The 13,770-nt window shown below is 50.6% G+C and overlaps 1 protein-coding gene across 4 annotated transcripts in view; it reads right to left on the bottom strand.

Annotated features, from left to right (window-relative positions):
- The window catches only part of NBAS (NBAS subunit of NRZ tethering complex), a 243,145-nt gene that overhangs the window by 64,585 nt on the left and 164,790 nt on the right, over nucleotides 1–13,770 (bottom strand). For 3 of the 4 annotated variants that reach the window (XM_045844418.1, XM_045844420.1, XM_045844419.1), the window contains exons 42-44: nucleotides 12,314–12,424; nucleotides 3,613–3,863; nucleotides 2,272–2,606 (exon numbers count right to left, since the gene is read on the bottom strand). In XM_045844418.1, the coding sequence (XP_045700374.1) occupies nucleotides 2,272–2,606; nucleotides 3,613–3,863; nucleotides 12,314–12,424 (697 nt within the window). The remainder of the gene's footprint in view (nucleotides 1–2,271; nucleotides 2,607–3,612; nucleotides 3,864–12,313; nucleotides 12,425–13,770) is intronic. The other variant, XM_045844421.1, reaches the window with a different exon arrangement.

The raw sequence follows: 13,770 nt of genomic DNA, 5'->3' as shown, positions 1-13,770 counted from the left end.
AAGGGCCTGGGCTCCCCGGTGCCCTGCTCTCCCGCGGGGCTTAGTGTGGCTCCCAGTCCCTGGACTCCGTCTGCTTGTCCTTTGGCTTCTTAGAGAAAGCCCAGGGCAGTGGGCAAGCGCAAAGGCCCTACTTGGAGTAAACCTTCTTGAGTTCAACTTGCGGCTCCTCTGTTACCCAAGGAACTTTGTTGAAGTCACCTATTAGAACCAAAGCACTAGTATTATCCAGTTCATAGATCACTCAGCCATAGCCTCTGCCTCACGGAGCCGGCCGTCCCACAGCAATTCCAGAGGCTAAACCACAGAACCAGTGAATGGCAGGTTCAAAGTTCAAAGTCAGGCTTAAACGATGCCAAATTTGTGCTCTTTTCAAATATATCATGCTACTTCCCCTTAAAATCATCCTTGTTTTTCTTCTTTAAAAAAACCCCACAAAAATGATGATCTCCTTTTTATATAGCAGTGGCTGTAACATTTAAAACCAAGTTATTAACTAGATTACCTGATGCATACCACATTAAGAAGGAAATGAAGCTGTCGGTTATCCACAGCTAGGAATCTAGTAAGTTGGTTAAAATTAGCACTCCCCACAGATGTGTGAACCTCTCTCCGCCTGTGCCAGCTTCTGAGCCAAGGACTCACTAGCCTCTATGCTCAAATTTCCAGGGTGGTATCAGCCACAGCAAAAGTCTCGGGGCAGGGTACTAGGCAGGCTCGCCAACGTTGCCGGGGAAGGACACAGCAAGGAGCAAAGGAGGGCCGGAGCAGACGGAAAGGGGGCTCCAAAGGTGGTCGAGCCTGGCAGCTGAGACCAGGGGCCGGGAGGCTTTTTGGGAGAGGGGACGCCGGGGAGGGACTCACAGCTCTTCGACAGTGAGGTCGGGGTGAGGGGGCAAGCGGGGGAGGCGAGGACCGGCATCACCTATTGGGAGTGACACTGGCTGTGCATTGTAGAAGGATCTAGAGCAGGAACTGGACCCAGGCAGAGGGCTCCGTCCTGAGCATAGAGCAGACAGTGGGAAAGGCAACACAGACGCCCGTGGATAATTCCACCACCAAGGCGTACGCAGTCTGTCCAGAAAGTATCCAGCCACGTACCATGCAACATAGAGGCGGTTACTGAAGAAGATACAAGACACGATGCACGTGGGGCAATGACGCCTCAGTCCCCTCCGGAGTTAGGACATTCTTGAGGAAACCCTCCTCGGCAGAGGTTTGAATCAAGTCATTAGGAACTGCAGCATGATGTGCCTTCTGCTCTGATAGCAGAAGCCACAGAACGAATGTTGCCACACACGTTTCATGCCAGGACCTGCATCAAAATCTCAGACACAGGAGTTTTTGGAATCCCCAGATGAGCTTCCAGTTCTCTCACTGTCAGTCGCCGATCTTTGTAGATTGAAGCTCATACGCGTTCAACATTTTCAAATGTTTTGCTTGTTGCAAGCCTTCTAGAACATGGATCGCTTTCAACAGATCCTCGATCATCTTTGAAGAGCATTTGTGCCACACTTTTATTTGTGCTGCACTCATTGCATTATCCCCAAAAGCTTCTGAATCATCCAAATAGTTTCCACAGAGGAATGTTCAAGCTTAATGTAAAATACGATGCAGATTTGCTCTTTTACTCAGTCATTTTGAATGTGATGGCCACACAGCACACACACTCACTCAACCGTGTCCACCGCCCCCACTGACTAGCACAGCGAAGCTATCATTGTTCACGCATGCGCATTCCCGTCCACTCTCCTTGGCTGCCAGGTTACATTGATGTCATACAAACCATTCTCATTGTATTAACCATGGCTGGACTTTTTCTGGAAAAACCTCATATACCACATGGTATTCACATGAAATTACTGAAGGGCTCACTTTTACCACAGCTAGGTTGTCAGCCTGGCTGAATGCATGTAATGTGGGCTGGGCACTGGAATGCATGTCATGTGGGCTGGGCACTGGAACACAGGTTCTTCCCACTGGTCAGCTGGAAAGAACAGGGTGAAGCCTTTACTATGAAACGGCATGTCACAAGAACATGTATGAAATCTAGATGTAAGTTAGAACAGACGAGTCTGATTTAGACACCTGTGACAGAAGAAAGTGATTTCCCAGTCAACACACCTCCTGCTTAGCAAGAAACTAAAATGCCACCATAGTAATAGTCCCCATTTCGAGAAAGGAAATGAAAACAAAATCGACAGAACGTGAGAACAACTTTCATTCCTTCTACAACGTTCAATTATTAGTACTTTAAGCGGTATTTCTGGTTACCTTGGTCACGGCTTTGGGAGAAAACGTCACCGCGTCCACCACGGTGATGAGGTCTCCGGGGTGGAGGCGATCGAAGTACTTCACGCAGACCTCGAAGGCGTGCAGCCACTCGGGCGTGGACTCCGGGACTTGTTTAATGAGGTGAGGGTCTCCGGCCCAGAACAGCTTCTGCAGCCAGACGGTGTACAGGGAGCTGGGGGAGAGCATCCGTCCGTCCCGGCCGGGGATTCTGGGAGCCAGCTTGGAAATAGACAGGATATTCTGACTTGTAAGGACTGGCCCCAGTGCCTCCAGCGGGTCCGCGTTGTCCTCCGTCAGCCTTTTGTAATCGAGGCCTGGTGGGAAGAGAAGAGAGGGAGTTCTCTCCGGTACAGACACACACACACAGCCCTCTGTATGGCTACACGCGAAGATCCACCAACCGATTCAGTGACCGCACCTTGTTTAGTTGTCCGTTAGGTCGGAAGATCTGAGTTCTGGACCCAGCCTGCCACCTGACCAACGCTACGATCCTGAACGAGTCACACGCTCTGTGAGCCCCAGCCCACCCCGTGTGCCCTGGAGAAGGCACTGTGTCCTCGTTTCTCCAGCCCCCGGTGGCCCCTGGGCCTTCCTGCATCAGGCCCTCAGTGAACTGCACTATAGTCCTGGGTCGCGCGCCCGGCATCTCATAAGGACCGGGACGCAGAAGTGAATCGGACGCCTTGTCCTCTGCGTCTACTCCAGGGTCTGCGCCGGTCACTCAGTAAACCACTGACACACTGAAGTAATTGCTCCTAATTGTTGTGAATACTAAATATAGACTTGAAAATGGCTTGTAAACTACAAGGTGTCAGAGATTTGAGGGGCATTAATGTGTTTAATTTCTTTGTTATGAGCGGAAAGATGCATTGACACCATTCTAATGACTTCCACAATTTATCAAAGATGCAAAGGCTCCGACTTTAATCAGCTTCACACATGCATTAAACAGACAGGCTCCACCAAAGCACAATTCCGCCCAAGCGCCTGCTGTAAACTGTCTCAGCCTTGACACTTATATAAATGAACTGTAACCAATGGGAGAAGGAAAAAAACCCTCCGGAGTCCAAAATGTCGGATCTTAGTGCCTGGTGCACTGTGAGCCACTGTGTGAGTTTTGACAAGTTCCTGAGTTTCTCTGGGATGTAATTCCAGCCCCAGTGAAGGTGCTGACAGCCGGTAACTAAACACAAGTAGCATCAAAATCCTGTAGTTTCAGATCTATGTCAGCCGTGGTCCACGGACACGATCGTGCATAAAAAAATCTGATCCCTAGATTTCATTTCAAAATGATATCAAGCAGGGGAATGGCCATCTTACCTGATGCAACTACCTTCAATTTCTTCAGCAGCCGGATGTGCGTTTCCGGTTTAATGGCGTAGTTCCCAAAATCTGCAGAGCCGCAGCTCTCCAGCAGAGTGAAGTAATACAGCAGCCTTTCGTGATCCAAGCCGCCGATCGTGGGGTAAATGTACTTGACCATGTGCTTGTGGAAGGCTTCGGGGTCTGTCTTCAAAGTCTCAAAGAGACGAAGGGCTTGGGCTCGACTTTCAATCTCTGCCGTGGACAAACTGGAATTAGGAGACAAGAAGCGATGTGTTAAAATTTGGTTCTTTCATTAAACAAGGGTGTTTTTTTTTTTTAAATACAGGAGCAAAGGCGGCTTCTTACAAGTCCCTTCCGCCTGCGCAATCGAAGACAGAAAGCCACCGAGGCGCAGGGGGTTCACATGCAGGAGAGCAAGCGGGTCAACGCGTCCGAGCCACCGCACAGCTCGGACTGACTTCCCGCGGGGCTGCAGCCTCCCTGGAGGCACTGTGTCCGGCTCCGGCAGCGGGGACAGCTGTCCGATGCCTGCTAGTCAGACAGGGACCCGGATCTGCCGGCTTCCAGTACGCGTTATTTATTCACGTCACAAGGATGATTTAAAATCGGGGCTTCATCACAGAAATGTAAACACCTTGTTCATTCAGGAATTTAGGAATCTGTGAGGGGAAGGAACAACCCCAACTTTTGGGCATAACTATGACATCCAAGAATCTTGAACTGATACTGGATAGACCCAAAGTTTCAAATAACATTAAAACCAGCAAGAACAGTACATGTACTTACACCTGAATTACCTGTAGTCATGAATGCCACTTAAATTAAAACATGTATCTTATTATTTTCACCTTGACTTGGATGTCTCTGTAACGTAATAAAAATGTTCCTTAAGGAGTCATGTTTGGCCGATCAGTTTGTATGTTGGGTGGTGAGGGGAGGGCTTAATTCTGGTCTCGTGCCGCTCCCTGCACAGAACGCAGAGCGCCAGCCCAGCGTGACCCTGACGCCCCGTGCGACACCCCATGCGGGCCGGGCGAGGGAGCCCTCCTCACACACGAACACCAACGGGCTCCCAGCAGCCTTGGGAGTATCTGCGCGAGCGAGCGAGCAAGTCCTCTGGCAGCACCCAAGTGAGATTTCACACAGTTTCAGAGCAATCCTACGAAATGTAGTGCCATGTTTACTAGAATTCCCACTTTCAGAAAGTGCCAAGACGTGTTTTTGGTTTATGTAGATAAAATTAATACGAATTATGTTGTAAAATGTTTATGAGTGGTAGTAATTAGGATAACAGCATCCATCTTTAAACTCAAAATATCAAGTAATTAAAAATGCCCTTTTAACTTTCACTTCAAGAGAAATGCTATTTTTCTATTAAGACATAATCCAACATTTACCAAGGCATACCCATCTATAAACACGTGCTTGGTCTACAAAGATGTCCCTGTCTGTCCCCTCCGAGCATCCTTCCATCTGGGTACCCGCAGCATGCTTTAACCGCCTGCCGCCTGTCTGTCCCCTCACTCGGCTGTGTGCCACTAGATGGCTAAGAGGCCGCCACCTGGTCTCTACCTGCAGACTCTCGGCACCAGGACCCGCGTGCAGGACCAGGGGCACGTTCAGCACACGAGCCTGCCGCGTGCCGAAGCGGCAGGAAGATGCACAAAACCGTGGTGTCCTCTGCGGAGCCGTTTGCTGGACGCCGGGTGGGTATAACGATTTACAACGTCAAGCTCTCGCCCAGCGGCTTGGAAATCCAGTTGAGTCGTAAATACTCAGAATTAAACAACGATGCAAATGAACGGCAGGGGCTGACTGACAGCACACAATCGTATTCCAATCAAGAGTAGGACCACTACAGCTTTTACTTCAAAAACGGCAGAAATCAACAACAGAAGAGTTCATAAAAGGAGTACGTGAGCTTGGCAACGTACGGAGGAAGGAAGCAAAAATAATATGAACAAAGCATCTAGACAAGAACGCACAAGGCCTGTGCAAGAAGCAGTCAGAAAGCACTCTTGATGCTGCCACTGTTGGAAGTGTGCGATGTCATCTGTGGAAGATACTGTATGCACAGTGGTGTATGACGGCGACTCGGAACCCCCACCCCCGCCCCGAGATGAACTGTTCTGACACAGCTCTGCAGGCAGAACAACATGCCTGATGGAGGAGGGGAAAACCCCTTGCACTTGACCATGCTGGTTACCGCGGTAGACCAGTAAACCTAGGTAATCCCAACTACTAGATAAGGGGTCAGAGAGGTTCAGGGACTTGCCTAAGACCAAACGTCCAGATCTGACTGGACTCGGTGTGGCTCTGTCCACCTTGTCACAGAGCACCATCGACGGATGAGGTCACGTGCCTGCAAGAACAATCATTTCAAACAGGATTCTTCCCATGACATGGGCATCAGATCTCCGCCCCGGAGCGACCCTCCCACAGAGCTCTCCACCGCACCCCACTCCTAACCCCCCGGGAAACCGAGTACTCAGGAAGACTCGTCCACGGAACGGGCAGGCAGAGACCGAGCCCTGACAGTTTTACCTTCCGAGCCACCCTTGGTTCTGAATACAGTCTCTCCCAACCAGCTCTCGTTTCTCTTCCGCCCAGCCCGCTTATTCTTCTGCACCTACAGTTCAGCTCGCCAATGTGCAATTTTACCTAATTATCTTGTCAAGAGAGATACTGGGATACCTTTAACTGACACAAGATAAATACCGAAACCTCCCTCTTCAGTCAATTGCAATGTGCTAAGATATTTTACAGATGCCAGTAATCAATAACCCATTTTAATAGCTTCCATTGAAGGAAGCTGTTATCTTCTCTTTGGAAAAAAGAAATGAAATCTCTGCTCAGAAAACAATTCCAAAGAACCCACATTCAAGAAAGTAGGAAGTACAATGAAACCACCATGGACTTTTCACTAATTGAATTAATAATCACCCTTAGAAACAAGTGGGTTTTTTTTTGAACCAAGATACAGCTAGCCGTAAAACAGCCTGTATATTTATACGATGCCCATTTAACTTCCGGAGACTGACTGCAGGAAGAAACCAGCACAGTGCTGTGCTCAGAGAACAGCGGAATCAATCATCAGCACCAAGTCCCTGACCCAAGAGTTCTGTTTAATGGCTGCAAGCTGCCAGTCACCCAAAATTCAAGAACAGCACGTACTGAGAGGTCTTATATTCGTATAGAAAAACAAATTCACTTAAATGCACGTTTCCTTGCCTAGTCTGAGACTGAGCAAGGATGCAATCCCGTTAGCCGAGGAAAGGAATCCGTCAGAGGGGAGGGAGGGGGAGCGAAGGACAGGGCTGTGAGGAAAGGCGGGGGAGAGCGCAGAGAGGGGGTGGAGGGGTTCCCGGGTTCAGACGCAGTCACTCCCAGGCATCCCCCCACAGACGAATCCAAATTAATGACTGAGACGCACGCAGGGTACACGGGGCTCCCCCGCTGCTTCCTGTGGGACGGGGCAAGCCTGCCTGCCAGGTTCAAGGACACTGACCTGAGGGAAACGGGAAGTGTTCCCCACCAATGCCTCGGACACACACGTGTGGCCTGGCGCGCCCGCTCCGTGATGCTGCGTGGCAGCTAGCCGACCCTGTGCCTATGCAGCAAACGTGGTCGAAATAGTCACGGCGTTTTCAGTGCTGCCAACATTTTGGCCGCGTGTCTTTGTAAACAGAAAAGTGGAACTTAGCTTTTGGAGGTCACCTGGACAGTGGATGAGACGGCCACCGACGAGCATCTCAGGCTACTTCCCGTCGCACAGATACTCGGGGACGTCCTGTGTGGAAGGTTCCCTGTGAACAGGGTGGTGACACGACAGCCACGGGAACAGCTCCGTCCCCTCCTCCAGGGAAACAACCCTGACCCTTACGCCTTTTAATTTCTCACAAAGTGGCAATTCTGACTGCTTGACATACTCTCATAGTGTTGTCTCTTGCACAAAAGATACTTTGAGATACCACAGCACAGAAACGGTAACACCATTATTCATTGAGCACTTACTTTACACTGAACACTCTGTCATCTCACGTGACGTTCATGCAGCAGATGTAACTGGTGTCCTGACTTGAAAAATAACTGCCCGAAACTCGGATGTGCAACATTAGTCTACCCGTGCTCACGGGGCACCCGCAAATCTGGTCTGTTTCCAGAATTAACAGCAGCAGCCGTGTTTTTTTCTCCTGAGCACCTACTACGTTCAGGTGTTCTGTATAAATCCCAAATCTCACGCAGGTCTGCAGAATGACTAAGAAGAGCCTTTCCACGCGGAGGGAAACTTGCGCACAGAGGGATACAACAACCTGTTTACCTAGGATGCGCAGGAGGGAATCGCTTCCATCTCGGTAACGGCAGTAACTAGTTCTTCTGTCTTCAGGACTGGCTGATTTTATCTCATGCACAATACGAATCATGATGCTGGTTCTCTTTCCCCCTTTGGCCAAAAGAAAGGTCACTACCAAACATACGTGCAGCTGGGTTTTAGCCGCCATGCAAGACCTGTGACTGAACACCCGCATGCAACCTTCCAGGTCTAACATGGGTTTTTCCTGGTCCTGAATCTTACCTATTTTCATTTTCAATATTATGACATCTTTTAATAAGCTAACCTACCTTAAATTCTGTCTCCATTCACTCATCATTCTCACACTGACTTCTCAGCGAAGCCAGCCTTCTTTAAAGGAGAAGGAGACAGAAGAGAAGGCTGGAATTTCTAATTCTTTACCATGTGCAACTGAGACTCAGACCTGACTACGCTCAGCAGCAGCCCTCAAGAATAAACTCTGTTTCGATTCAGACAAAGGTGGAGGCATTGTATTTTATTCATCTCCCCACAACTGTAACTTGCTCTTATACCCCCTCGTACCTGGGACCAAAGAATCCTCCCAGAGAACATGAGGTGGTAGGAAGACGCCACAGCAGCACCACCGCAGCCTGTGTGACCGAGACCCAGCCCCGGGTCTGAAGGACGCAGCGTACATTAGCCAACACAGAAGATGATGGCGTCGTGCTCTCTGCCACCCACGCAAAGGCACGTGGGAACTCAGCTGGGCGACGAGCCCGTGGACATCACAGTGAAAGGCAAGAGCAGGGTGCTCGGCTTCCAGGTCCGCTGTTTAAAGCGGAAGACACGGATGGAGAGCGGTCCCAAGGCTGTCGGCCAAGGGCGGTTCTGCCCCTCATTAGCTCCCCTTCGTTCCCGGTGCCCCAGTCACGTGGCCTGCGTCTCCCGACTCAGAAACGCCCAGAACGCCGCTGCCCCAGAGCCGGCCCCCTCTGCCTGGAGAGCCTTTCCCCCTTTGTCCTTCAGCACGAGCTCTCTCCCCACCCAGGGAGAGGGAGGCCTTCCCTAGCTGCTCCTCCTGCGTTGCCCAGGTCGCATTGCCTGTGGTTTGGAGGTTGGGGTGGGGGGGTCAGTATCTATCTGTGTGCACACAGTCTCCCCCATCAGAGTACAAGCTCTATGAGGGAAAGATGCATCTCTCTTGTTCAGCATTTAAACCTATGCTTGCAACAGAAAGACACTACAAAATAATACTAACATTTAGTGGATGAACAAATAGAGTACCATTCCATCAGCTAGAAGCATACCCTGGCGTTTCAAGAGGGCCCTGTGTCCAAAACTTAAAGTCACGGAGCAAGCAGAATTGACAAGGACAGTAACAGGCACAGCAGCCACGGCCCTCCAGAGCCGCCAGGCCATCCACTCTCCACAGGTCTTCTCTGAGCTTCGCCGCGCTCCCAGGTGAGGACCGTGGTCCTGAGCACTGGGACAGAAGTAGGTTGGGAGGACTAAGGGACCCTCAACGCTACACACCTGGCATCAGGGGTGGATGTGGATCCTGAGGTGCCCTCTGACTCCACGACCCATGCCCCCTCCACTGGGCCACATGGATGCTGCAGGTGATGCTGTCTCTGAGAGCCGCCCAAGTGTCCGGAACCGCCCAGGGACAGTGACAGCTGCTACACTGGCACGAGTGAAACATCAGCCCTCAGCTTGGGGAGCTGGACCCGCCCCAGCAGGACCGAGGGTGCAGTGAGCCAGTGCCTGCCACATGGCTGCTCACAGCTATCACTGCAGTTTGACACTACTGGGAGGTGGGGGGGAAAGGACCTCAAGTTTGGGGGTCCGTGAGAAGTGTCTTTCTGCAGCAGTGAAACACCAGTGGTAACTGCCATTAATGAAATGCCAATCACGTGTCAGCCAGGTCCTGTGGGTCTGATACACACCATGAAGTGTTCTAATTGTCATTACACCCGACTTCAAGTCATGGAACAACAGGCCGAGGGGCCGGAATTACCTCGTGCAGTGACACCAAGCCAGAGAGAGGCCCAGCTAGGACGTGCCCAGCTCTCTGGAGTCGAGGACTTAGACTTAATGCTGCCACCCCCCAAGCTGAGTGCACGTAACTATCCATGTGCAGAGGCAGGGACCGTCTGCAAATTCAACCAGGAGGAAAGACAACATAAAATTATAGGGAAAGCAATGTGGGGTGGGGGGTGTCTTTTTAAAGGAACATGGAAACAAACCCCTAAGGCAAACAAATTAATTTCTGGTGACTCCGACCTATTAACTTCCCATTGACATCGACTCAACGAATAGATATTGGGCAATTTCTACTGTACTAACAAGGCTGATTTCTGTTCCCAGTGTTAGCGAGTCTGACGGAACAACAAGGCAAATTACGGCCTTTCAAGCACAGACCAGGCAGCACCAAGCACACCGGCTAATCAGTATTGGGTGTTTTGTCACTCACAAGCAATGGCGCCGGAGGTAACGATTTCCTGCTCTCGAAATTGCCATAAGTCTGCATAATTACGCTGCTATCAGGTATAATGATACGCCCTGAACAGTCTTGCATATTATTTAATTGCCTGATAATTTATAATATATTCAGGGACCAGTGAAGCATCCTGTTTATACAGATATGACACTCTTTTACGTAAAAATGCCAAGATATTTTTAAATGCCAATATGCATATCACAAGACATATTTATTTGAACATATTACTGTACCTCAAAGTGGATTCAGTTCAGTATCCATCAAAGATAACGCTATCACCCATGTAGCCATTTCATAAATACTTACAATGTGGATGTTAAAACTTCAAAGGGATAAAAACTAAAGACGCTGAGTCTGAAGCATTTCCAGACCGCTCCACGGGATCTGACCCCATTCGCTCCGCCTCCTCTCCCTTCCCCTCTTTCTTCCCACAGCTCCCCCACCACAAAAGCCCGTCCCTCCGCCAGCCCCTCTCTGCTCCTCCTGCCCCCGCTGCTGGCAGCCCTCCCTCCTCCAGGAATTGCAGAAGGCCCTCAAGGCCCATCCCGAGCCCTGTCCTCTCCTCTTTCCGTGCGTGTCCCCTAGCACACCCACAACACAGTCATCAGAGTGCAGGTGGCCCCAAACTATTACTGCCAGCTCCACCTTCCCCTCTGAATTTAGATCCCTGAGAACCACCGCCTGCTTGACCTTGACTCCTGGGCATTTCAACGTGTATAGTTTCTACGTCCCATTGCCTCTTCCTCACCCTCCCCTCAAAGTTCCTTGTCGTTAACTATTACTCCCTGTCCGCCCGAGGGACAGCACCACCCAACAGGCAGACCCAGAGAAAACCTGGAGATGATTCCTGACCCCTCCCGTCCTCTCTAGTGGATGTTCATGAATCAATTCATTAAGTACAACCTATTTCACCTTCTAGATAGCTCTGAAACCCTTTCTCACCTCTCCTGCACTTTCAAAACCTTACTCAGAGCTGTGGTCATCTGTCACCCAGTCTACTACGGTACCAGCTCCTGCTCCGGCCGAGACATCTCTACTCCGGCCTCCCTAAAATCTTCTCTCAACGTAGTAACCCAAGTGATCTTCTCAAAATATAAATTGGATCACATTACTTCCTTTCCCTTTCCCCAAATCCTGAAACAGCTCCCTATCACTCTCGGGAAGATGCCCACGGCAGAGTCCGAGGGCCAGCAGAGTCCGAGTCTCGCGCGTGGTCCGGCCCCAGGCTTTCCCGTGCTCCCATCTCACACCAGGCCCCCCTGACGCTCGGGCCTCGCCCGCACTGCCCACCTCCCGGGCGCCCAGACACATCACGTGCCTTCCGCCCAAGAACTTCTGTGCGTAACTCTTCTGTGTCCCTAGAAAACGGTTCCCCGCTCTCCTTGCTGTACAGGTAACCCCGACTCAGTGGTTAGGTCTCGGCTCAGGAGCTACCGCCTCTGGAGAGCCTTCCCAGCGCATGCCAACTCCCCTCACCGGCCGCTCTCACAGGGACCTGTCTCCGCTTTGATCTGACATTCGCTGGTGTCATTGTTCTGTTACGGTCTGTCCCCCACACTAGACTACAAGTTCAAAGACAGCTGGGATGCCTGCTTTTGCACAGTATCGGAACCCCGGTATCTAGTTTCTAGTACAAAACAGAGTCTCAGTAAAAACTTTTGAATGAGTGAATGAATGTTAAAGCATCTAACTCGGGACTATTATTACTGAAAAACAAAAATGAACAGGCTATTAGAATACCGGTGTAACACTGATGAATACGGAAGAGAAGGTACAGACACACTGGTCTACTGCAGCTGAAAAGGAAAAGGAAAATTATACTTGACAGCTTCATGATTCTTCTAGCATAGGCTGGAAAGACAGACATGGACGTAAACTTACGCAGGCAATTGTGTGCTTACCCACTGTCGCTGAACAAGAACTCCAAATGGGTCATAAAAACTTCCCACTGGGAGACCCCGCAACGCTGCGCCAGAGAAAGAGCGATGCTGTAGACGTTTTCCTCAAGGGTTCTTCAACAAGGTCCACCAGCCACAGGGAAGAGAGAAGAGAAACACATCACCTTAATCGGCACGGAAAATGCTCACCAGGGCTGCTCTCCAGCTGGGACGGGTGCAGCCAGCCCAGCCCTTAGTAAGACATTCCGTGCAATTCAGGGAAAAGACTTCCGAAGGTTTTAATGCTGCTGTTTCACTGTGGTGCATCGCAGCAGACCAAGGAAATGTCTGGGCCAACGGTTTCTCGGCCAAGGGTGATCTGTCCCTCAGGGGTTCCTTGACAGTGTCTGCAGGCATCTTTGACTGTCACAGTGGGTAGAGGAGAAGAAGGCTGTTGCCAGCCAGTGGGTAGAGGTCAGGGATGCCGCTAACCGTCCTACAAGGCACAGAACCGCCCTCCCTCAACAAAGAGTTACCCAGACCAAAAGGCACTGAGGTCGAAAAGTTCTCCTATAGACACTGCAGCCCGTAGTCAAAAACCAGGACCAAGGAAATGCATCCCTGCCTTATGGGTAGGTATCTGAGAAAGCACAGTCAGTCACTCGACAGATGTTTATGTTTTCCACACTTTTCCAGGTATTGTTAGCTGCGTAGAATATAAAAACCAACAAGATTTTCCTTGAGGAACTCATGGCCTAGTGGAGGATATGAAATGTGGGCCAGCAATTAAATGCTAGAAGACTGGAAAATACAGTGAGCACAGAGACACCAGAGAGACCAAGTGGACCCGAAGAAGGAAGAACAAACCAGCGTTAACCAGAGGTGGTGGCGAGGGAGAGGGGACAGATGGGCTTCTAACAGAGGAGACAGGACGGGGGGCAGAGGTGTCACAACTAGGACGGTGCAGGGTCCTCGGTCATCTGATGGACAACGGAGAGGCAGTGGGAGGCATAAACCAGGGAGTGGCGCCACCTGTCACTGGACCTGAGAGTCTCCAGGCACGTACGTAATCGGGGCCCAGGGCACCCACACAGAGGCTGTTTTGGCAAGACTGCTGTACAAGACGTCTGCCTCACGGAAGGAGAGACGTAGGATGGAGTTCTCGGGTGGAAGAAGGGTGGACAAAGCCGCGCAGGCAGGAGTGAAACACCCGTCACGATGAAGTGACACTGCGGAGACGATAACCCACGGCTGTCACAGGTGCCACCAGCCGACGGGGGGGGGGGCAAATACTCCCTGCAGAGGGCCAGGGAGGAAGTCTGTCAGCCTTCGCTGCCACACAGTACTCTGTCGTGTGTTCTTCTTTCTGCTGTCTTTTATTGTTGCTTTTCCACAAACTTAAAAAATGCAGGAACCATCCACCCTTTGCTCATGAACTATAAAAAAGAGGCCAAGGTGTGCAGTGAGTCTGTTAGCTCATG

This window comes from Phyllostomus hastatus, unplaced genomic scaffold, assembly GCF_019186645.2.
Source record: "Phyllostomus hastatus isolate PE091 unplaced genomic scaffold, TTU_PhHast_1.1 phas_contig_402, whole genome shotgun sequence".
In the NCBI taxonomy this organism is placed as follows: domain Eukaryota; kingdom Metazoa; phylum Chordata; class Mammalia; order Chiroptera; family Phyllostomidae; genus Phyllostomus; species Phyllostomus hastatus.
This window is presented reverse-complemented; position numbering and strand designations above follow the sequence as displayed.